Source organism: Eupeodes corollae, chromosome 2 (assembly GCF_945859685.1).
Source record: "Eupeodes corollae chromosome 2, idEupCoro1.1, whole genome shotgun sequence".
In the NCBI taxonomy this organism is placed as follows: domain Eukaryota; kingdom Metazoa; phylum Arthropoda; class Insecta; order Diptera; family Syrphidae; genus Eupeodes; species Eupeodes corollae.
The window spans coordinates 35,994,875-36,019,728 of NC_079148.1; the positions used below are offsets into that span (position 1 = coordinate 35,994,875).

At 35.7% G+C, this 24,854-nt stretch overlaps 2 protein-coding genes across 2 annotated transcripts in view; both read left to right on the forward strand.

Annotated features, from left to right (window-relative positions):
* Positions 1–17,086, forward strand: part of LOC129947926 (gamma-aminobutyric acid receptor subunit beta-like) — a 37,797-nt gene extending 20,711 nt beyond the window's left edge. The window contains exons 2-10 of the mRNA XM_056058692.1: positions 141–301; positions 2,282–2,385; positions 2,510–2,577; positions 7,676–7,860; positions 7,984–8,141; positions 13,632–13,916; positions 13,978–14,193; positions 14,259–14,480; positions 16,450–17,086. Coding sequence (XP_055914667.1) covers positions 237–301; positions 2,282–2,385; positions 2,510–2,577; positions 7,676–7,860; positions 7,984–8,141; positions 13,632–13,916; positions 13,978–14,193; positions 14,259–14,480; positions 16,450–16,628 — 1,482 coding nt within the window. The 5' untranslated portion in view covers positions 141–236 and the 3' untranslated portion in view covers positions 16,629–17,086. The remainder of the gene's footprint in view (positions 1–140; positions 302–2,281; positions 2,386–2,509; positions 2,578–7,675; positions 7,861–7,983; positions 8,142–13,631; positions 13,917–13,977; positions 14,194–14,258; positions 14,481–16,449) is intronic.
* A 2,232-nt stretch (positions 17,087–19,318) lies between these two features.
* The window catches only part of LOC129944846 (low-density lipoprotein receptor-related protein 4), a 31,577-nt gene continuing 26,041 nt past the window's right edge, over positions 19,319–24,854 (forward strand). Inside the window, exon 1 of the mRNA XM_056054507.1 lies at positions 19,319–19,367. Within this exon, the coding sequence (XP_055910482.1) occupies positions 19,319–19,367 (49 nt within the window). The remainder of the gene's footprint in view (positions 19,368–24,854) is intronic.

Here is a 24,854-nt window from a genome sequence, read left to right on the forward strand (position 1 = left end):
GCGAAATTCTAGGAAACTGTATTTGATTTTCAAAATTTTTAATTAGACGAACATAAAATAAAAAACGCAACCTCTTAAGAGTTTTTTTTGTTAAATTTCAAATTGCTGCTATAAAAGCATTTTTACATTTATAATTTTAGATAAACTGAAATGATTCATCTATCGCACAGCAATAAACATAAACACAATTTCCATGCCTAACATTAATTCAAGAAGGACGACATCGCCATTGCAACATGTTAAGAGTTCTGGGCCTGTTCTTTGCATGCACTGTAATCATGATGTTCACACCACTTGTAAGGTAAGTTTAGTTGTTACTACGTCTTCTTTTAAAAATCTTAATATTTCCTTAGGTAGATATTTTTAATTTGTTAGTACCTAATTAGTTCTTTTTTTATAAGAACCTTATCTTATTAAAATTAAATGTAAGGTACAAAATATGAAAGAGGAGTCTTGTTAATAACAATATGCTATAGATATCCTCTGCACCCAAGTTATTAACCATCATGTTATTATTGGTCCTTGGAGTTTGTGATTTTTTAACTTGATAATTTGATTGTTGATCTTGTGGTGATGGCTTTTATTAGAAGATTGCATCTTTGATAAATATTATCTTAGATTTTAATTATATAAAGGGTTTTGGGTTGTAGCTAGCTGTAATCTACCCTCTGTTGGTGCCTTATAAAGGGTGGTTTTTTTGAGGTTAGGATTTTCATGCATTAGTATTTGACAGATCACACGGGATTTCAGACATGGTGTCAAAGAGAAAGATGCTCAGTATGCTTTGACATTTCATCATGAATAAACTTACTAACGAGCAACGCTTGCAAATCATTGAATTTTATTACCAAAGTCAGTGTTCGGTTCAAAATGTGGTTCGCGCTTTACGTCCGATTTATGGTCTACATAATCGACCAAGTGAGCAAACAATTAATGCGATTGTGACCAAGTTTCGCACTCAGTTTACTTTATTGGACATTAAACCAACCACACGAATGCGTACAGTGCGTACAGAAGAGAATATTGCGTCTGTTTCTGAGAGTGTTGCTGAAGACCGTGAAATGTCGATTCGTCGCCGTTCGCAGCAATTTGGTTTGTGTTATTCGACCACATGGAAGATTTTACGCAAAGATCTTGGTGTAAAACCGTATAAAATACATAATACATAAAACTGAAGCCGAACGATCTGCCACAACGTCGAATTTTCAGTGAATGGGCTCTAGAAAAGTTGGCAGAAAATCCGCTTTTTTATCGACAAATTTTGTTCAGCGATGAGGCTCATTTCTGGTTGAATGGCTACGTAAATAAGCAAAATTGCCGCATTTGGAGTGAAGAGCAACCAGAAGCCGTTCAAGAACTGCCCATGCATCCCGAAAAATGCACTGTTTGGTGTGGTTTGTACGCTGGTGGAATCATTGGACCGTATTTTTTCAAAGATGCTGTTGGACGCAACGTTACGGTGAATGGCGATCGCTATCGTTCAATGCTAACAAACTTTTTGTTGCCAAAAATGGAAGAACTGAACTTGGTTGACATGTGGTTTCAACAAGATGGCGCTATATGCCACACAGCTCGCGATTCTATGGCCATTTTGAGGGAAAACTTCGGAGAACAATTCATCTCAAGGAATGGACCGGTAAGTTGGCCACCAAGATCATGCGATTTGACGCCTTTAGAATATTTTTTGTGGGGCTACGTCAAGTCTAAAGTCTATACAAATAAGCCAGCAACTATTCCAGCTTTGGAAGACAACATTTCCGAAGAAATTCGGGCTATTCCGGCCGAAATGCTCGAAAAAGTTACCCAAAATTGGACTTTCCGAATGGACCACCTAGGAAAGCCGCGGTCAACATTTAAATGAAATTATCTTCAAAAAGTAAATGTCATGGACCAATCTAACGTTTCAAATAAAGAATCGATGAGATTTTGCAAATTTTATGCGTTTTTTTTTTTAAGTTTTCAAGCTCTTAAAAAATCACCGTTTTTAAGTATATACCGTTGTGTTCTAGAATGCATTATTTTCCGAATAAATTTATAAAACTGAGACACCAAGTAGCTCGAGGATATAAAACATTCTCAACACATTCCATCCAAAAAAAGTTATCTGCTGTCAAAAATTCTTAAACCTTTCACCATCATCACCAAGATTCACTGAACTCTCCCTATGACGAAAAGTTTTAAAAGGTTTCTTCTTCCTTCCTTTTTTTGTCTTTTGTTTGTTGGTTTTGTGTTTTTAATAAAGTAAAATTAATTCGTTTTTGTTCTTGTTGTGCAATTTCAGATGCAAGAGAAAAGAAATGCCAGCTGGTCGTTTGGAAAATGTTACACAAACTATATCAAAAATTTTAGAAGGTTATGACATAAGATTGCGACCGAATTTTGGTGGTGAGTCACAAAGGACTTAACTTATAGTACATATGTACATATATTTTATAAACTTTGTTTTGTTTCTTTGAATATACGAGTATGTAGATATGTATTTTATTTGATACTTTGATCTCTTTTTAAGGAGACCCACTTCATGTGGGCATGGACCTGACCATAGCCAGTTTTGATGCAATTTCTGAAGTGAATATGGTGAGTTGTATTATTGTTTTTCCTTTTACCTTTAGTGTAACAATATATTGCTGAATTATATTTAGAAACGAATCATAATACCCCACAATGTAAAACATTTTGAAAGGCTAACCTCTTAAAGATAAGTGTTTTCAAAGCGAAGACCTTTCATCTCTTGGTTTATTTTATATAAACGTCTGGGACAGTTTACATTGAACCGTTTCTATTTTAAAATCCTTTATGTTTTCTGTCCAATAAGTATTCATGCAATATTCAAACAGAAATTGTAGGTATTGATTCGTATAGTGACATAAAATTGACAAGAAGCGATAATTCAAAACAGGGCTTTCCAATAAGATTTTTCACTTTCCAATCACACTGCCATCGCCAGCTCAAATACCGCTCTTCTATACTAAAACGGTTTATTACATAAAAGGCAAAATTAAAGAAAGTAAGTTTTGTTCTTGTAACGAATCTGTTGTTTAAACGATTCTATTATATCAAGTTTTTGATTATATTAAAAAGTAAATAAATAAGGATTAAAATAAACTTGAGCAAATAAATAAAATTAAAGTTTGGATTTGAAATCAGCGTTTATAATAAACTTAGCCTTAAAACAACGTTTAAGATTGTTAGATTATTAGCATTTTAAAGGGGGCATATTTTAAAAAACCTGATTTTAAAGGAATATTAAAAGCTGAGATGGAATTTAAGAAATCCGTATTATCGTCAGGAAAGCTCATCACCGTGATTATCGATATCACCGAGATAAGAAAGTTAGCAGCTGGGCAAGGAGCAGTGGATGCTCTTTACTACCAAAACTAAAATACCTGCCTCCCCCCTTCCCCCGAATCAACGTTCAAATCTTATCTTTATCAACGAAGTATCAACTTAACTGGAAAGTTCTGGGTAGATTATTGTAATATTAATGGGCTTAGAGCGAATTTTCTTTCTGTGTACTCCCATACTGCTTTAAACAGGCCAGCAGTTTTGGCACTAAGTGAAACCCAAGTGGGTGAGGATTCCGATCCCACTGAATTCTTTATTCAAGGGTATAACTTGGTGCCATTATTCTTTTCTCACCATGGTCTCGCCATATACATTAGGAATGATGTTGCTTATCAGTTTTTGCCACAATATGGTCTCTGCACCAATTCTTTTTCAATTTTATGTGGTTTAAATTTTCCGTGAACAAGCAAATCATTCACTATTGCTTCCTTTATCGAAGTCCAAATCTAGACAGAGTATCAACTTCTCGTGAATTTGATGCTTTGTCTGATTCCATTCAAAGCATTGTTTCGTCCTATCCTCGCACTGAAATCGTTGTTACGGGCGATTTCAATGTACAAAATTCTTCATGGCTTCAACAATCGGGCCAGTCAACACCAGAAGAAGTGTGTGCTGAGATCTTCGCTGAGTTAAGCCACCTAACTCAGCTGGTCAACGAGCCCACTCGAATATCGGACGTGGTAGGTCGAGCAGAAAACACTCTTGACTTGTTTCTTACCTCTGAACCTGGTAAGTACACTATTAGTGTTCTCTAGGCACATCTGACCATTGTGTCATATCAGCAAATTTCTCGTGTAAAAACTCTCCAGTTAAAGAAAGAGCTCCTATGAGAACCGTTTGGCAATACGAGAAAGCCAACTGGGACGGTCTCAACAATTACTTCAGGATCTTTAACTGGTCACTATGCTTCCTCGATAGTGACGTTGACGCCAGCGCTGATATGATCACAAGTTTGATTCTCTTGGGAATGAGAACTTTTATCCCGAATAGGGTTAAAAGCATCAGACCTAAGGAAAACGCATGGTTCGATGCGAGCTGTAAAGAGGTTATTAGGGTTAAGAAAGTAAGTTTCCGTTGTTTTAAAGCCAATCCAACTGAGGAAAACCGGAATAAGTTCAAGCAAGCCAGGAAGGCCTGCAACGCCCATATTCGACGGACCAAATTTTAGCATGACCAACAATTACGGCTAAAAATACTGCAATGTCCCAAAGGCAGTAAAAATGTTTGGTCAAAAATATGAAAAATTCTTCCTCTTCCTCGGTTCCTACGCTCGTTGTGAATGACATTCCATTTGTTAGCTCTTTAGAGAAAGCAAATCTCTTTGCTAGGCAATTCGCCGCCAATTCAACTCTGCCAGTGAGTGTTATGACTCCGCCTGTACTTGAGCGAGTTAATGATTCTATGGCGCAAATCTTTTTTCGCACTCGTACTGTAGCGAGAGTCATAAAAGATCTTAACATGCACAAATCTGCTGGTCCGGATGGTATCCCCGCTATTGTTCTGAAGAGGTGTTCTTCATCGCTGGCAAAACCACTGCGTAAGCTTTTTCATCTGTCCTACTCCTCAGGTCTCGTTCCGAGCGGATGGAAAACCGCATTTGTCCAGCCTATTCCCAAAAAAGGCGAATCTTCCTCGCCGTCTAATTATCGACCGATTGCACTTACGTCCCTTCTTTCCAAGGTCATGGAAACGCTGATTAATTTTCAGCTTGAGATATATCTTGAAGAACGAAAGCTTCTTAATGACCGGCAGTATGGCTTTCTTTGTAATAGGTCCACTGGTGATCTCATGGTTCATCTCACCGAACAGTGGAACAAATCTTTACATAGTTTTGGAGAAAGTAAGATTATTGCCATTGATATTTCAAAAGCATTTGATAGGGTTTGGCATCAGGCTCTCTTATCGAAAATGCGTGCTTTCGGTTTGCATGAATCCCTCCTTCATTGGATTAGTAATTACGTTTCGAATCGTTCAATACAAGTTGAATTGGATTTATTCAAGTCTGAAAACCACAAAATAAATGCTGGTGTGCCCCAGGGCTCTGTTCTATCTCCAACACTCTTTCTCATTTTTATTAATGATCTTCTGTCTGCAACGTCTAATCCAATACATTGTTTCGCTGACGAAAGTACTCTTAGCTTTTCCTATTCGTTTTCAGATTCACACCCCTCTTCTTCGGATGTGGAACTGCAACGACAAAATATGATAAGCTCATTAAATTCCGACCTAAACAGCATTGTACAATGGGGAATAAGAAACCGCGTGGAATTTAATGCTTCGAAAACGCAATGCTGTCTTGTATCGTTAAAGCGAGATATACACCCCCTGCCATTATCCATAAATGGCACTTGCATCGAGGAAACTGAACATCTGGATATTCTTGGTATGTGTATCACCAACCACCTTTTGTGGAACGATCACATACGCGATGTCGCCAAAAATGCCGCAAGATGTTTGGGTTTTCTAAGGCGATGCAAGAAGTTTTTCTCCCCCTCTGATCTGGCTGTTATTTACAAGACTTATATACGTCCAAAGCTTGAGTATAACTCCCATATCTGGGCTGGTGCTCCTGCAACTTATTTAAGCCTCTTGAACAGTATTGAACGTAGAGCATTTAGACTGATTGGTGATATTACCATCATAAGATCATTTAAGTCAATTGAACATCGTCGAAATGTTTTTTGTCTCACCCTGTTTTACCGTTATTTTAATGGTTTATGCTCTAGAGAAATAGCCAGCTACATTTCTCCCCTTAAACAGTTCAACCGTAATACTCGCGCTTCTAGGAATGCTCATCAATATACCCTCGAGCCCATCTTCGGTCTTACTGTCAAGTATAGAGATTCGTTCTTTAGCCGTACTATGCGAATGTGGAATGCCTTACCACACTCTGTCTTTCCCAGCTATTGCAATATTCAGCAATTCAAAACCAATGTGCACCGACATCTTCTTTCAACCCCTTTCTCCCTTTCCTAGTGCTCACACTGTCTACATAATAAAGGTAATATATCACCTTGAGTGTGCGCTTATTATAAAAAAAAAGTAAACATTGAAAAACCGGTTAAGAAGGCTTGCATTGCCTTTAATGCCTGCTTTTGGTGACAAGTGGGGCCATCAATAGAAGATGATTTGTGGACGTATACAGCCGCTTTACTAATCATTTTTATTCCAGAGAATATATTTGCGCTACAGATACTGACAACTGCAGCCCTGCTTTGAACCTCAGTAAAGATTTTAAATTCATCTTTCCTGATGGAAAAGATCCTCTATACAGGTCCAGCAATGTTGGGTTGAACTATCTAGCCTTAACATTAGCCTCCGTATCCGAAATGTTACAAATTTGTTTATTAACGTATAGCCTTCGATGTTAAAATAGGCATTCGTCTAATGTCATCTGTAGAGTATCTTAATCTTTGTTCAAATAGTTCAAACATAGCCATTAAAACCTTAATAACTTTCTACATTGTAGTGTTTCTCTCCATTTTTGAAATGGTGAAGCTTTACTTGTCAAATGTCAAAAAATTATAAATTTCGAATAGCAGAATATTTCAAATGAAAACAATTTTTGAAAAATTCATTATTCAATCAAATTCAACTTAAACGGGCTCGAAAGAAATAACAGACTTATTCACAAATTAATGTGAAAGAAAACCAAAAAAAAATGTGTTGGACTAGTATAAAAAAAAGCAAATAATTTTGACTGCCGACATCAAAAAATCCAATTCAGGTCGGCTGTCTATGCCTATAATAGGAAAGAAATGAAGAGCTCCATCAAGTTGGAAAAATTCGTAGGTAAAAAATATATATAAATATCCATAGAGCTCTTATCGAAACCACACGGCACACTTAAAACTCTCTAAAGTGAAAACTTACATGTAGTTAACGATAAGGTTATTCCGGTGCAAAAGAAGCTAGGGGAGTCAGAGCCAAAGGAAGGAAGGAAAAAGCCGTCCTTGGCACAGAATCTCCTCTCTCTCGATCTGAATCTGAATCACCTGCTTCATTTCACTTTAAACTAACCTGAACCAAACCAAGCCAAACCAAACCACACACAAACAATCACCTTCATATACAAGATGATGACAAAGGGGTTAGGTTAAGCGACGCGGGCGGTGTGAACTGGGAACAGGCATAGGTAAAGGCGTTATAGCTTGAAGAATGCAAAATGCAAACACAACCTTATACCCATACACAACTTACCTCTAGCTTCACAGAGCTTGCTAAATGTCCTTTTGCTTCTATTTCGTTTCATGTTGTTTACTTACGCTGCACACCACACTCTCTCCCTCTCTCTCTGTCATCCCTGCTCACCCATCACGTGCCCCCAAAGGATTACACAATCACAATGTACTTGAATCAATACTGGAGGGATGAGCGTTTAGCGTTCAACGCCTATGGCCCGTACTACGACGATGACGCCGACGATGATGGTGTAAACGATGTTCTGACGTTGTCAGGTGATTTTGCTGAGAAAATTTGGGTGCCGGATACGTTTTTTGCAAACGACAAGAACAGGTGAGTCCTCCTATAGTTCCTTCTATAGACTGAGATGTGATTTGAGAAAGACAATTGTTTTTAATTGATTGGATTGGAATAGAATTGTGTTTGATTTAAGTTTTCTATTTTTTAATTAATTAGCTTCCTGCACGATGTAACAGAACGCAATAAACTTGTGCGTTTGGGCGGAGATGGTGCTGTGACATATGGAATGAGATTTACTACAACTCTGGCTTGTATGATGGACTTGCACTATTATCCATTGGATTCACAGAACTGCACTGTAGAGATCGAAAGTTGTAAGTTTGAAAAACTGTGTGTCTACAACATATCTTTATATCTACGAACGTATTTTTCAGTTTTTGACATTGACACAGTGTACGAGATTTTATAGTGCCATAGATGTTATCCTACGTGACTATCTGAAGTAATTGCGTTTATTTTTCTTCTAAGAATTCAATGGTCACGTTCTTTGATAAATTATTATTGAGGTTTTATATTCTCTTCTAAAAGTACGAATATAAAAAATAAAATGGTCTCATGGATACTCTTAAGCTTTTATAATACAGCCACCAAACCCCATAATTTTGTTTTTGATCAATCATCATAAAATGATTGTTAACTCTGAACTATAATATTTATCATATGTACCATGACAATATTTTGGGTGATATTTATTTCTTTGTTTTTAAGTTTTATTTATAACTTTTTAGAAACATATAACTAGTAAGGTTTATCATCAAATAGGGGCTAGTCAGGTTGGTTATAGCTTCCATTGAAAATGTATTTCATTTAACAAATATTTTCTAAATGACGTAATTGAGGCTAGAGTTAATCATTGAAATTAAAAATGACAGATGTGAACCTAAAGAAAATGGAACACTTTCAGTGGAACGATTTTTTTCCGAAATATGAAGGCACCAATAAGATTTTTCATTGAAAACGATTTCATCATTGAAAAATTAAAAACTAACTTAAGTAAATGTTTAGTTTTAAATAACGTATTTTTTAGCAGACACAAATCTAGAAGTCATCAGCTTTATTTTAACACCAAACCTAACAAATTTGACTCTCTTACTTGCTTTTAAATCTTGAACAAAAATGAATAGCCCCTATAGGGGCCAGTATCATTGACATCCGTCTGGAAACTGTGTCTCCTTTTGAATAGAAATGGTAGTTATGTATTGATCAATCGAAAATTACTTTTTACTAAAAATGTATTTTTCTATTTTCCGGACGGAAATCCTAAACATCTGATTCTTTAGTGAAGCGAAAATTCGAATGACGGATTTCTGTCAGAAAAAATGTTAAGCATTAACGACTTGTTAAAATAATTGTAATGATTTATTTTAATGATGAAAACCAATAGTAACTATGATTGACCTTTTTGACACAACGTAGGGAACTATTTCCCTTGTTGAACACAATGAGGCTTTTCAGCTTTCGTTTAACTTCAATTCCAAGCCAAATACTTATTGGTCTTGGTCTTATTCATTTCGGAATTAAAATATATTTTAAAAACATGCTCCTACAAAGTTTATTGCTGTTGAGCCCAGACGGTATTGAGAATAAGAATTTGACTTTCTGTGAAGTTTTCAAATTTAACCAATATAATACAACGTCTTTCAAGTGGCTTACTTGGCTACCTTCGCAGTAGCTCATTCAGTCGCTTATATTTTCGAAGACCTTCATGCTGGTTTGACCTTCAGTACTTTAATCATTTCACTTCAAGTCAATATCGACTTCAAAATAAATTTTGTTGTACAGATAAAAATGCAGAATGATGCAGAAAGGACTCTGAAAAAATTAAAAATCTACAAGCAAGACAAATCAACGGACGGGATTGGAAGTAATCAGTGTGGGTCGCATCACAGCCTCTTTTTAATTTTTCAGTTCTGATTTTAAAAAATGATTCTTATACCGCACTCAAGGTGATATGAATACCCTTATAAGGATTATACACAGTGCGAGTAATTAGGAAGGGAGGAGTGATTAGGAAGGGAGGATAGGATTAAAATGCCTGCACATTGTAATGAGTGGGAAATATTAAGTCTGGTAAAGCATTCCACATTCGTGTAGTGCGACTAAAAAAAGAATCTCTGTACTTAACAAAATGACCGAAATTGGGCTCAAGTGTAAACTGATGGGCATTCCTAAAAGAAGGAGTATTACGGTTGAATTGTTTGAGGGGAGGAATGTAACTGGCTATTTCATTAGAGCATTGCTTATGGAAGTAGCGATAAAATAATGAGAGACATGAAACCTTACGACGGTGCTCGAGAGATGCAAAAGTTTCAGTTAGACAACGGTCACCTATCATTTTTAGAGCTCTCTTTTGAATTCTGTCCAAAAGACTTAAGTGGGTTATAGGAGCACCTGCCCAAATATGGGAATTGTACTCAAGTTTTGGACGAATATAGGCTTTATAAATTATAGCCAGATCAGAAGGGGTAAAAACTTCTAGCATCGTCGGAGAAAACCAAAACACTTAGCAGAATTTTTGGCGATGTCAAATATGTGATCACTCCACAACAAGTGGTTTGTAATGCACATACCTAGGACTGATAGTTGTTCCGTCTCCTCGATGCAAGGACCACTCATGGATATTGGCATTGGGGGAGGGTTACGATTTTGCGACAGTAGACAGCATTGAGTTTTCAAAGCATTAAATTCTACACGGTTTTTGATTCCCCATTGAAAAATGTTCTGTCAAGATCAGAATTTAATGAGCTTATCATAGGCTGCCGTTGGTAGTCCACATCCGAAGAACAAGGATGAGAATCTAAAAACGAATATGAAAAGATGAGTGGGTTAGAAGTTTCAGACAAAAGATCATTTATAAACATGAGGTATATCAGATTTGAACCCGCCCAATACTACTTGAATTGAACGGTCTGAAAAGTAATTTCTAACCCAAAGAAATCCCTTCTTCGTCAGTACCAAATGCACTCATTTTCGATAAGAGAGCTTGATGCCAAACTCTATCAAATGCTTTTGAAATATCAAGTGCAATAATCTTACTTCCTCCAAAACGATGTAATGATTTGTTCCACTGTTCGGTGAGGTAAACCATGAGATCACCAGTGGACCTATTGCAAAGAAAGCCATACTGCCGGCCATTAAGAAGTTTTCGTTCTTCTAGATATTTCTCAAGCTGAAAATTGATCAGCGTTTCCGTGACCTTGGAAAGAAAGAATGTAAGTGCAATTGGACGATAGTTGGATTGTGAGGAGGAGTCGCCTTTTTTGGACCTATAGAATAGGACAGATGGAAAAGCTTACGCAGTGGGTTTGCCAGCGTTGAAGAACACCTCTTCAGAACAATAGCAGGGATACTATCCGGGCCAGCGGATTTGTGAATGTCAAGATTTTTAAGTACTCTAGTAACTGAACGAGTGCTAAAGAAGATTCGTCCCATAGAATCGTTAACGCTTTCAAGTACAGGCGGAGTCATGTCACTGACTAGCAGCATCGAATTAACAGCAAACTGTGCTGCAAATTGGCTTTATCAATCGAGCTTACATAGAGAGTGTCATTGGAAACAAGCGTCGGAACCGACGAAGACGTAGTGTTACACACATTTTTTTACAAATGACCAGACATTTTTACTACCATTGGGACATTGTAGTATTTTTTGCCGTAATTTCTGGTCATGCAAAAATTATAATTATATGTCCGTTACTGGTCTTTCTAGCTTGTTTGAACTTATTCCAGTTTTCCTCAGTTGGGTTGGCTTTATAACAACGGAAACTTACATCTCTGAATCTAATAACCTCTTTACAGCTCGAATCAAACCATGAGTTTTCTTTGGGTTTGATAGATTTTACCCTATTCGGGATAAAATTTCTCATTCCGCAAAGAATTAAGTTTGTAATCATATCTGCACTGGGATCCACGTCACTATCGAGGAAGCATAGTGACCAGTTAAAATACCTGAAGAAATTATTGAGACCGTCCCAGTTGGCTTTCTCATATTGTCAGACGGTTCTCGTAGGGGTTTTAACTTTAACTGGCGTTTTTTGGCATGAGAAATTTGCAGATATGCCACAATGGTCTGATGTGCCTAGAGGCGATAATACACTGACAGTATATTTATTAGGATCAGAAGTAAGAAACAAGTCTAGAATGTTGGCGGACTGACCTGTAACGTCAGGAATCCCAGTTGGCTCGTCAACTAACTGAGTCAGCCACGAAGAATTGTGTACATTGAAATCGCTCGTAACAACGATCTCACTGCGCGGAAAATGGAATAGAGTCGGACAGCGCATCGATTTCGTTTAAAGTCGAATTACTATCCAAACTTGGGCTGCGATAAATAAAACAAGTATGAATGATGCGCCTTTAAACAGTAAATTTGAACCATATATAATTAAAATTTGTATTAATACATTGGTTATACTGTGGTAGAAGCTGGTAGGCAACATCATTACGGACGTAAACGGCTAGACCAAGGTGAGAAAAGAATAATGACACTAAGCTATAACCATAAAGGTTAAACTCCGTATGATCGGTTTTTTCGCCAACCTGGGTTTCACTTAGTGCCAGAACAGCTGGCCTGTTTAAACAGTATGGACGTATACAGAACATACATTTTTTCGTAGCCCCTGAATGTTGTTATATTGGACACAAAACTTATCAGCCACCACAATACACAAAAACAAAAAATAGCAAGACAGTTATCTATGCAGAAAATTTATTTTGATTACTAAAAACTTCACAGTTGCAATTATCCATTAGTGTTATGCCTTAATAGTAATCAAACTGATCAGCTTCTGTACATCAACAAAAATTTAACCGCAATTTATCTTGCATTACTTACATTGGGTATTGGGTCGATACAAAGTTAAGATTATAAAAAATTCTCATTCGATTTAGAGCTTTTTCCCTACTTCAAAATGATCTTCTTTTAAGAATACCAGTCTGTTAAATTATACGGTCAAAGGTGGACTTTAATATTTTGAAAATCTTCATTTCATCAGAAGAGAACAATCCCTGAAGAACACCAGATTGAGGAACGAAATATTTCGAAAGACAATTCCGAAGTTCAAGGTGAGATTTGATCCTGTAATTTCTTATATCCGACTTGTAACCTTCCTGGAATATTTGGTAAGATATGACTTTTCCCATGTACTGGGGAATTTTTATGTTTTTAGGGAAAGTTGGATTTTTTTTAACACTATCGGGTGGAATACAATCGGAACCGTCTGCGCAGTCATCACCCAACACAGAAATAAGAATTTACCTCATTAATTATTTAAATGTTATTAAAAAATGACCATCGGAAATTGGACAGAAAAGTATTATAGATATTGACAGTTTCATCAAAGGAAGGTTTCGTGGCTTACACCCAATAATTTTTATTTTTTTATTTTTTTTTTATTTTTTTTTGAATTCTAAAATCGTTACTACTTTGCATTTTTGAAGTTATATTTTTTCTTGTTTTGCTATTAAGCCATCGACTTTTTAACTGATATTTATCTCCACTTATTTTTCCATGCTGGAGTAGATTTCTCTTAGGATCTTTATATTGTTTGTACCTTATAGCTTGTAAAAGAATACAATATTGTTGCATTCATTAATTTGCATTCTTGAGTGAAATTTTCCTACACTCTTTAATTCTAATGTGTTGGTGTTTAAAATCGAAAATCGGTGTCTGACACCGATGATTATTGTGCAAGGTATATGGGCCGCTTTAGAATGTGTAGTGGAATGTCACTCAAGATCGTATGGTTTAATGTTGAAAGAATTGTATAGAATGTAAATGTAAAAGTAATACCATTTTTATTTAAGATGGATACACTGTAACGGATGTAGTAATGTACTGGAAACCAACTCCAGTGCGTGGTGTTGAAGATGCCGAACTGCCACAATTTACAATAATCGGCTATGAAACTAATGACAGAAAAGAGAAACTAGCAACTGGTATTTATCAAAGGCTATCGTTATCATTTAAGTTGCAACGGAACATTGGATACTTTGTGTTCCAAACATATTTACCCAGCATACTGATTGTGATGTTATCCTGGGTGTCATTTTGGATAAACCATGAGGCAACTAGTGCGAGAGTTGCTTTAGGTAAGTCCTTATATTCAATTCGTTATTTTTTAATTTATTAATAACATTTTTTGATTTGTAGGCATCACAACTGTTCTTACAATGACCACTATTAGTACCGGTGTGCGAAGTTCCTTGCCAAGGATATCCTATGTTAAAGCCATTGATATTTATTTGGTTATGTGTTTTGTGTTTGTTTTTGCAGCATTATTAGAATATGCAGCAGTTAATTACACATATTGGGGAAAAAGAGCGAAAAAGAAACTTAAGAAAGTTAAAGAAAATGACAAGAAAACTGGTATTATTTATTTTTATAATTCTTCTGAATATTTGAATTTAATAAAGATATTATTTTTTTTGAAGGTAAAGGCGATAAATCCGAAACGTGTTCAACTACTGAGGATATCATTGAGTTGCAAGATGTTCGAATGAGTCCTATTCCATCGCTGAGAAAGGGCAACTACAATAATACAATTGGATCAATAGGATCTGAAACATTAGATTTGGCTAAATTTCCACCTAGTTTTAGAATTGCTAGAAATTACGGAACGAATCGAAATAATTTACGATATAGAGGGAGCAGAGGTAAGTTGATTGGATCTGCTAATGTGAGACATTCGGGTTTTAATATACTGTGCTTGGAGAGAAAACTTTGGGGCTCATATTATTTATTAAAAAATTCAACCGAATTTCGCATTGTCTTAGATTTTAAAAGGAGGAATCAGAAAGGTTTCAAATCGCATGATTTTGGTGACCCATTGACTTCGCCATCACTTGAGATAGTACGGCCATTGAATTTGTCACGGAAAATAGCCATTGTCTTGTTGTCTTGCCACCATCCTGTTGAAACCACAATCATATTTCCAAAATTGGGCCATAAAAAGTTTGCTATCATCTCACGACAGCGAACTCCATCCTTTGTTACTTCCGGAACGGCCTCACTTTGGAAAAAATAGTGCCCGTTGATGCCGCCAGCCCGTAAACAGCATCAAACAGTCACTCTTTGTGGGTGCATTGGCTTTTCGACCATCACTCTTGGATTATTATGCTCAAATGTTTGCACGATTGTGTGCACATTTGGACAACTTAATTTGTCGAAAAAATCATGAACTGCACTATATGCATTTTGATATGAACGCTCGTCATTATTATAATAAGTCCACGTAACTTTAACGAGTCAAATGTCAAATGAAATGCATAAAATAAATTGACGTTTAGGTGTGGTTCACATTCAACATTGGCCCTCAAAATTTAATTACTCTTTAATAAAAAAGCTCAATGTCATTGTTTTTGAATACTTTTATATAATTTTTTGTCATGCAAAAATAACTTCTCTGGGTTAAAGGGTTTTTAAATAAGTTTTTTTTCATTTAGAATAGTTTGCTATTTGTGGAGCTTTCAGTTTTTGAATTGTTTGTCATAAGGCACAATTTCTACTGAAAATAGTAAAACTGGTAAAAATGTGAGCTGTTGGGAAAGGTTAAGTGCATCACCCAAGAACGACTGTTAAAATTGATATCGTCTTTGAAATATCTGACAAGATTTGGCTTTTCTGCTCAAAATCATCTTTGGTGATCAGGTAGCCTCGGCATGGAGGCTACGTTTGTAAGCTGAATCACTGTTTTATGCGGCTTTTAGGCTTAGGATGTGTCAATGTGGTCGTTATTCGAATAGTAGACAACCGGCCTCCGAGGTCTTGCTATTTGACACTTCTTAGGTTTTTTCGGCGTTAGGTCTTTTCGCCCAAAACCATATCACCCAAATTAAAAATGTAATAGCACCCAAAGCAATTTTGTTAACATTTTGTTATTGTACGATTTGGGCAAGATTACCGAACCTTTCACCGTACAACTTTTTTGGGTCTTATGAAATTCCAAATAAAAAGAAGTGTACGGTCATATTGCGAAACAAAATATCACCAAGATATTAAAAATTCCATATCGCCAAAAAATGGCCCACCACCGAAAAACTTTTTTATACAAAAATTCCCCAGAATCAATTTCATATTGTCCAAATCAATTTTGAGTTATCATAACATCCAAACTACCAATTGACGTAACATTCAACATTTAAAAAAATTTGAGCACTATTTTAATTTTTGTTTGGGTGATTGACATTTTATTTGGGCATTGTAAAGTTTTCTCAGTGGTATTATTTACGACGTTTCTTGTTTTGGGCTTTTTATAATTTTTTGAGTTGAGTTAAATGTTGTTGGGTGATAAGACATACAATATACATACGATAGAAATCACAATCGTCGTAATGCCCAAAATAAATATCACAATGCTCTATAATCCACTAAATACTTTCTGTTTCTTGGTCAGTTAAATTTTAAACATTTTCATGTCAAATTTGATGTAATCCTAGTTTTTAAGTGGTCTAAATCAACTGAAAAACAGACTGAATAAGTAAATGACAATTGTACAGATTTTGCTTTAACAACATGTCTTCTATCAAATTTCAAATTTTGTAATTCATTATAGATTTTTACATAAACCTAGAATAAATTATGATTATAAATAATTAATTATTAATAACGTTTTTTTTATTTTAGCGCCTGGTAACCAAAAACCTCGAATGCTCCACGCTCTCAAAAAGGGTGCTTCTGCATTAAAAGCATCAATACCAAAAATCAAAGATGTCAATATTATTGATAAATATTCCCGCATGGTGTTCCCGGTTAGCTTTTTAGCCTTTAACCTTGGCTATTGGCTGTTCTACATTTTAGAATGATAGCAGTTGTCAACACTTCACGCAAAATAGCTCAGTGGTGTGTAGTGTTAGAATTTTCCAATTAAAATAATAATAATCAATCAAAAAAAATACACAAAAAAAGTAATACAAAAAAAATAAATTAACATCCTCAAAATGAAAAGAGTGAACTTAACCCGAAACTTGAAACAAACCCGTAAAATTGAAAAAATATAAACACAATATTGGGTTTTCACAGAAAAACCACGTAACAACACAAAATCAAAATTCGTACAAAGAACCAATTAACAAAATAATAAGAAATGGCTTGATAAGATATCAATTGAGAACAACAACAAAAATATGATAAAAATTACTTATTAAAATGACCTTAAAAATATATTAAAATATTTCCTTTTTAAAGATAGGGAACTTTTGATCAAAGAAAAAAATATTTAAATTCCATATCAAAAACTGAAATCAAATTGAATCTCAAAAAATCAAAAAACAAAACATCAAAATTAGAAAAGAAATACAAATCTAAAAAAAATTTCTAAAATTGGCAAATTTGTCAAAAGAAAAAATACTATACTAAAAATAGTTAAATTAAAACACAATGTACTAGAAACAAATTTTGAATAAACAAAACATTTTATTAGCCTAAAATACCTTGTTATAATATTAATTATTATAAATCTCATACAACAATGTTTTAACTTGCTGTTAGAGTCTATAAAGAGAATTAAATTAAAATTTGTTAAATCTTATCCAACTAAGCAACAAAATCGAAATTATATTATATTATAGAAAGTAATATATAAATAAAAATACCAGAAATGTTATTAATAATTAGGATGAAAATTGAAGAGAATACAATATTTTCAAAACATAAATAAACAATAAAAGTACATTTTAATTCCAAATTGTCTTAAGAAAAACTAATAATTTTATAGCCATTGGTTCTCATTACAATATACTAAAAAGAACAGTATTTTGTAAACATACAAATTATTGAATAATACAAAATAAAATTTTAAATTCAAAAAAATCACGAACAATACGTATTAACGAGAAAATTATTCTGCTTATAGGAAAATAAATTTGGAAAATACTTAATGAACAAACCAAAAATTAAAAAAATAAAAAGAAAAGTTATCCCACGAAGGGTTGATTGAAGTGAAGATTCCAATGTTTCAAGACTCATTTTTATAAAACGAGATTTTTTTTCTAGGTAAATATTAGTGAAAAATGGAAAACAAAAAAAGATTAATTTAAACTCTTTTAATTGTAATTGAATTGTTAAGATTAAAAATAATTTTAGGAAAAACAAAACAATTAAAAAAAATGATAAAATATTTGTTCGTGTTTTAATTTTTGGGTGACATATACTCGAACAGGGTGGATCGTCTACTGATTACTTCTTCAATCATAGGTTACTTTGACACTGACAGCTGTTTTTAGTTTTTGCTAATCGACTTAGGTCTATTTTATTACTTATTTTTATATTAGTAGCATTACCAACAACTTAGGTAGACAACTTGACTTAATTTTCACATCAAACTTTCTAGTTATCGAAATAACTTATCTACTAACGACCCTTGGCATATTTCCCTATCATCTTTTCTTAAATTTTTCACACCAATGGAGTAGTTATTCGTTGTGGTCTGAAGACTCATTTTATTTCAATTCCCGCTTCGCTAACTTTGCTTTACTTAATAACCTAATCAACAATATTGATTTTAATTCGTTCTTCGTTCTCGGCATCTCAATAGATATCGCCCTGGAAATTTTGTATAAGTCTATTTATGTGTCTTCCTCCCTTCTCTGATAAAATAAAGATCCACGAACCCTGCGAAATACCAGAAATAAAATCTGGAAAAGTGATTTGAAAACGAGCTTCGGTGTTGACTTCATAAACTCTAAGCAAGCTCAATGCAGCTTTTCATCGCTTCATGAATTCTTACATGCATCCATAAAATGCAAGATAGCCTTATTACAGATCCCAGATGCTTCTATCAATTTAACATTAAATGTAAATCGCCAATGTTCCATCTTTCCATTTCTTAAGCATTCTCCCAAAGCTTTGAAAGGAAGGTAGAAAAGGCGATCCCAAGGCAACCTAGCCTGAGATCTAATTAGTGCTGTAGTGCGCCGTTTTGATACCAAAAACTCGTTTGACCTGTAATAGAAAGGGACAGATTTATAGAGAAGCTTCATAGCGATTAGAGCCATTTTGTCGCATTGAGAAAAAAAGCTAGGTCTCTTATCTTTGTCTCAGATAGCTCATCAAGTTCGTGAAAGAATGTTTTTCCAAAGTATTTCATTCTAGTGTTTGCCAAAGCAGGACATTTGCAGAGGAAATGGATTATGGTTTCACTTTCTCTTTGGTCACTACAACTACGGCAAAAGTTGTTGTGAGAGATACCCAATTTCTCTGCATGAACTCTTATAGGCCAATGTCCGGTACAAACCGCAACAATCCTGGCTATGTCTTGCCTTGGCCTGAATAGAAGATCTTTTGTACGGGTTTTATTATAGGTGGGCCATATCTTCCTAGATATAATGCAGTTGGGTAAATTGGTCCATCTTCGGTTTGATTCAGTTTGGTAGATAGAAAAGATTTCACCCTTCATAGCACCAAGAGGAATGTTAACCATTTTCGCAAGTGAGCTATGAAGGACGGATCCTTGCCTGGCTAGCTCGTCAGCCCACTCATTTCCCACGATACTACTATGGACCGGAACTCAGATCAGGGTGACACCGAGGTTAATATTCAGGCACGTGAGCTCATTGCGACATTGCTTGACCAATTTAGATGAGGATGTGGCCGAGTTAATGGCTTTGATAGCTGCCTGAATCTCTGTAAAGATAGCCGCATTTCGGTTTTGGTTTGGGCTTTGTTTAAGTATCTTACATGCCTCCCTTATTGCCAGCAGTTCAGCCTGAAAATCGCTAGTAAAGTCAGGAAGCCTAAAGGATTTAGCTACATTTAGGGACCCAGAAAACTAACTCCGCACTCCATCTTTGAAGATTTGAAAAGATTCCTTAATTTTACCCTTTAATAAAAAAGAATCAAAATCTGATGTTATGAATTAAAGGCCCATAGCCAAGCTTTAAGAAAACATTGTATACGTCTCTATTTATTTTCATTATAGGCTTATTTTTTATTCACAACAACAATGGCGATCTACTACAACCAATCTTACTGAATTTGTGTCTAAATCTCTTAATGAATTAGAGAAAGGAAATGACGTGGCCTTTGATAAGATCCGTCACCGAATTATTTATCTTAAACTTAAATCCATTGATTTTTTAAACTTTTTTATTTCATGGCTTAGATCATACCTAGAGAATCGCTAATATAGAATTGTCATAAAATATCGCATTTTTCCACTCGAAGTTATTGTAATCGTTCGACTTTGAAAATGTTAACATTTTTTTTTAAGTTTCAAAGTCACTAGAATCTAATAAAATACTTTTTTCGCCTGGTACACTTTTCAGATTCAAAGAGAAGTTACATTTTTTTAAAATAAAACCTTACAAAAAATGAATATCTTGACAACAATAAAAGATATTGCCTTCAAGCTAATTTTGTCCTAAAAAAATTGTTTTTAATATTTGCAAATTTTTTCAAAAAATCAAACTGTTACCGTTTTTCTAATAAAATAATTTACAAAATTGTTAAAAATGATCTTAAATGGAATATCTCGAGGACAAATGATGACTTACTAACTTACTTAAGGTGGCGCTACAGTCCTGTGTGAACTAGGACCTCACTCAACAAACTTCTCCATCTAGCTAGGTCCCTAGCTAGATGTCTCAAGTTTCGCTCTCCAAGTTGGGTGAGGTCACCTTCTACTGCGCTGTCCTGTGGGTTCTGATTCGAAGACTTTCCGGGCCGGAGTATTGGTTTCCATGCGCTCTACGTAACCCTGGCTAAGTCTACGTCGCTGTACAGCCCGTACAGCTCGTCGCTTCATCTTCTCCTGCACTCCCCGATGCATACGGGACAGTAGATCACACGAAGAACTTTTCTCTCGAACCGACCCAAGGTGCTTTCATCCGCTTTTGTCATAGTCCATGCTTCTGCACTGTATAGCAGGACGGGGATGATAAGGGTCTTATATAGCAATAATTTGGTCCCTCGAGAGAGGACTTTAACACTCAATTGGTTTCTTAGTGCAAAGGAACAGCCAGCGGTTAGCAAGAGTTATTCTGCGTTTGATCTCAGCGCTGGTGTTGTTTTCTGCATTTACAGCGGAGCCTTGGTAGACCAAGTCCTTGAATACCTCAAACTTACGTCTGTCGATTGTGACGTTTTGACCAAGACGTCGGTGTTGTATGTCCTTTCTTGACGACAGTATGTACTTTGTTTAGCTTTGACATCACGCTGAGTTCTTCCGTTTATGTCAATGTCATTAGCATATGCTAGTAATTGGACAGACTTTTGAAAGATAGTGCCTCTAGTTTTGACGTGTGAGCTCTGCACTATTCTTTCAAGCACGATGTTAAAAAAATCTCATGGCAGTCTAAAACCTTTTTTGACATCGAAAGGTTCTGTTAAGTTGTTTCCAACCTTTATGGAGCAGCGTGAATTCTCAATGGTCATCCTGCACAAACGGAATAGTTTAGAAGGGATGCAAAAACTAGACATGGCTCTATACAGCTCGTCCCTGTAGATGCTGTCATATGCGGCCTTGAAATCGATGAAAAGATGGTGGGTGTCGATTTGGTGTTCTTGGGTTTTTTCCAGGATCTGCCATAATGTGAATATTTGATCGACTGTGGACTTTCTTGGTCTAAAACCACCTAATAAGAACTTTTCAGTTTGTTGAAGATGGGGTTTAGACGTTCACATATTACGGCAGAGAAGATTTTATAGGAGATGTTAAGTAGACTGATGCCTCTGTAGTTGGTGCAGTTTAAAGGGTCTCCTTTTTTCAGGATAGGGCAAACAATACTGATTTGCCATTCATCGGGCATGCTTTCTTCCGACCATATCTTACAGATAATTTGGTGCATGCTCCTAACCAACTCCTAACCTTAAAGAGCTCGGCATGCAAGCCATCCGTTCCAGCGGCTTCATTAGACTTCAGCTTAGATATGGCAATCTTTACTTCGTCTAAGTCAGGAGGACGGGATTGTCGGCTTTCGTCGTCTATTTTGAATGGATCATCCTGCCTGACAAGGGAATTCAGTTCGTCACAGTCTGCAGAAGTGGTCCTTTCATATCCTCAGCATTGATGATTGAATGCGGTTCCACTATGATGATTCTACTTTCGTTCTAGGTTTATGTACCTGTGAATTTCGTTTCACCTGTTCATAAAACTTTCGAACTTCATTCCTGCCCTTGAACCTCTCCGACCGCACACTTCTCATACCCTCTCTTTTTCCTTCTGAGAAGTCGATGTTCCTCTCGCCTCTTCTGCTCATGGAGCTCATGAGCAGCTCTCGTCCTTTTATGCAGCGCCGCTTTGCGTGCCTGTTCTTTGGATGCATTTGCCTGCCGACTTTCCTCATTGGTAGTTGTTTAAAACCCAGCACATCAGAGGCTGCTTCTCTGATTGCATCTTTTCAATGTTGCCACTGGTTTTCGATACATTGTTTTGGCGGCAGAGAACTTCGAGAGAGGTTACTTGTAACTCTGTCGGAAAAGGATTTGGCGATCTCTGGTGGTTGTAGCCATTCGACGTTGTACCTTCTCCCAGCACCTCCCTGTTTTGCCTTGGGTCTGGAAATCTGAAGTGCTCCCTTTTCTACAACGAGGTAGTGGTCCGAGTCGATGTTAGCTCCTCGGAAAGTTCGTACATCCATGATGTTAAAAGCGTGTCTGGCGTCGATCGCAATATGGTCAAACTGGTTGACGGTAGATTGATCTGGAGAAGTCCAAGTTCCTTTGTGGATGTTGAGGTGTGGAAAACGCGTACTGGCTACCATGACGTTTCACCCCGCAGCAAAATCTATTAGTGTTGTCGTGCAGGCTGTTCTTCCCGATTATTCCACCAAAGATGTCTTCCCTTCTAGCTTGGCATTAAAATCGCCCAGGACTATTTTAATATCGTAGCTAGGACACTGCTCATATGTTTTGTCTAAGAGCTCGAAAAACATATCTTTGGTGTTGTCGTCTTTCACTTCTGTGGGGGTGTGCGCGCATGAGTCGCTTATTGATGCACCTATAGCTCAAGACTTCTTGCCTTAGTCTGGATCCAATGACGAAGCCGCATCCAAATAAGCGCTGTTGGTTTTTGTTGTAACAGCCACCATAATAAATATTGAAGTTCGCTGTCGTTAATTAATTAATAATGTTGGAAAAAAAATTTAATTTTTTAAATTAAAAAAGACGCAATGTTTTAATTTTATAATTTTTAAATCGTAACCTTTATTGTGTACAGGCAACAACAAATTATTTAAAAATACCAGTTTTTCACTTTGCTGACTATCTTAAACCCCTTAAAAAGATCATTCTAGAATTTATTTCTTGCTCTAAGAAAAGTTATATCAGAATAATGTAGGTTTTGGAATTGTTTACCATCTTTGAATTGTAGGTAAAAAAAGGTTTTTTTTTTTAGATTGCCACCATCCACACCATATATCACTTCTTTTGCCCAATGAAAACGCTCCAGGGTTATGGTACAATCTTATGTCTATTTTTGTTTCTGTACTATATATTTAGATAAACCTATGTTAGCCTATTTTTGAAAAGTGTCAACATTTAAGGCTAAAAATGCAATTAAAGTCTCAAGTTAAAGATAATTTAATGGACTGATAGTTGTCACCCCCCGTCCTGCTATACGGTGCAAAAGCATGGACCATGACAAAAGCGAATGAAAGCACCTTGGGTCGGTTCGAGAGAAAAGTTCTTCGTGTGATCTACGGTCCCGTATGCATCGGAGGGGAGTGGAGGAGAAGATGGAACGACGAACTGTACGGGCTGTACAGCGACGTAGACTTAGCCAGAAGAGTAAAAGTCCAACGACTAAGATGGCTTTGTCACGTAGAGCGCATGGAAACCAATGCTCCGGCCCGGAAAGTCTTCGAATCCACACCCACAGGACAGCGCAGTAGAGGAAGACCGCGGATCAGGTGGCGCATCATCACATCACTTACAATTTGAAAAAAATATATACATGCGTCCTTGTCTTAAATATAAATCACATGTCTTCGCTGGTGCTTCAGCAACTTATTTCTAGATCTTACAAACAGTTTTTAAAGAAAAGCTTTTAAAGTTATATTGCTCGAAAATTAACAGCTTAGCCATAATACTAAAGCTTCATGGAAATGCCCATGAGTTAAGCATTGAATAATCCTTCAGTCATATACTGTAGAGTTAAGATAGTCGTTCTTTAGCTGTACAGGGCGAATGTGGAAAAGCATTTAATGCTTTGTCTTTCCCTGTCATTACAATACTCCTGAATTCAAACCAATGCACACGGTTTTCAAAATTCTTTCCCAAAATTAATTCACTGGTTTCACTATCTCCAGCAATCCAAATAATCTTTTAGTTTTCCAAATTGATGTAACTGCTTTATTAGTTAAATATCAAAATATGACAACTTCAGTAGTGGCAGCGGCCCGAGACGCCTTATTGTAAGACCTACATTAATACATTAAATTTTGACCCGAAACCAATGTCCCACTAAGCAAGTACATACAAAAAATACTTCCCCAAATATAAATATGGATGATTAAAAACTTTCTGATATAAATTATATAGTATATAATAATCCTTGTCAATAATTGAGTTCCTAGAACTGTTTTTATAAAACATCAATACACATCTAATTTTAGCCCAAATCAACTTCACATTTTTGTTATCATAGTTAAAAAAAAGTCAAACTATTATGTATGTAGATACAACCTTAGACAAAAATAAAATTTCATTCATACCCTAATACATACATATTTGTTTATATACATACATACCTTGTATATATCTCACCTACATACATACACGTCAATCTTAAGAAAGAAATAAAAGTAAAAATATAAATAATAAATAATTACGATACCTATAATAAAAGACACACATAAAATACCAGACGCCCACACTCTTTGTGTAAATTTTCTTTAACTTAACTTACTTATATATCAGCATACACAATTATACATACAAATAACATACATGTAGATATGTACATAAGCTATTTTCTTCTTATTTTGTTGTTGTTGCTATTTTATTTTTTCGAAATGCAGAATCGAATTAAATCCATACAAAGTTTACAATGAATTGATCTATAAATAGAAATTAATAGAATATCCTTTTTTTCT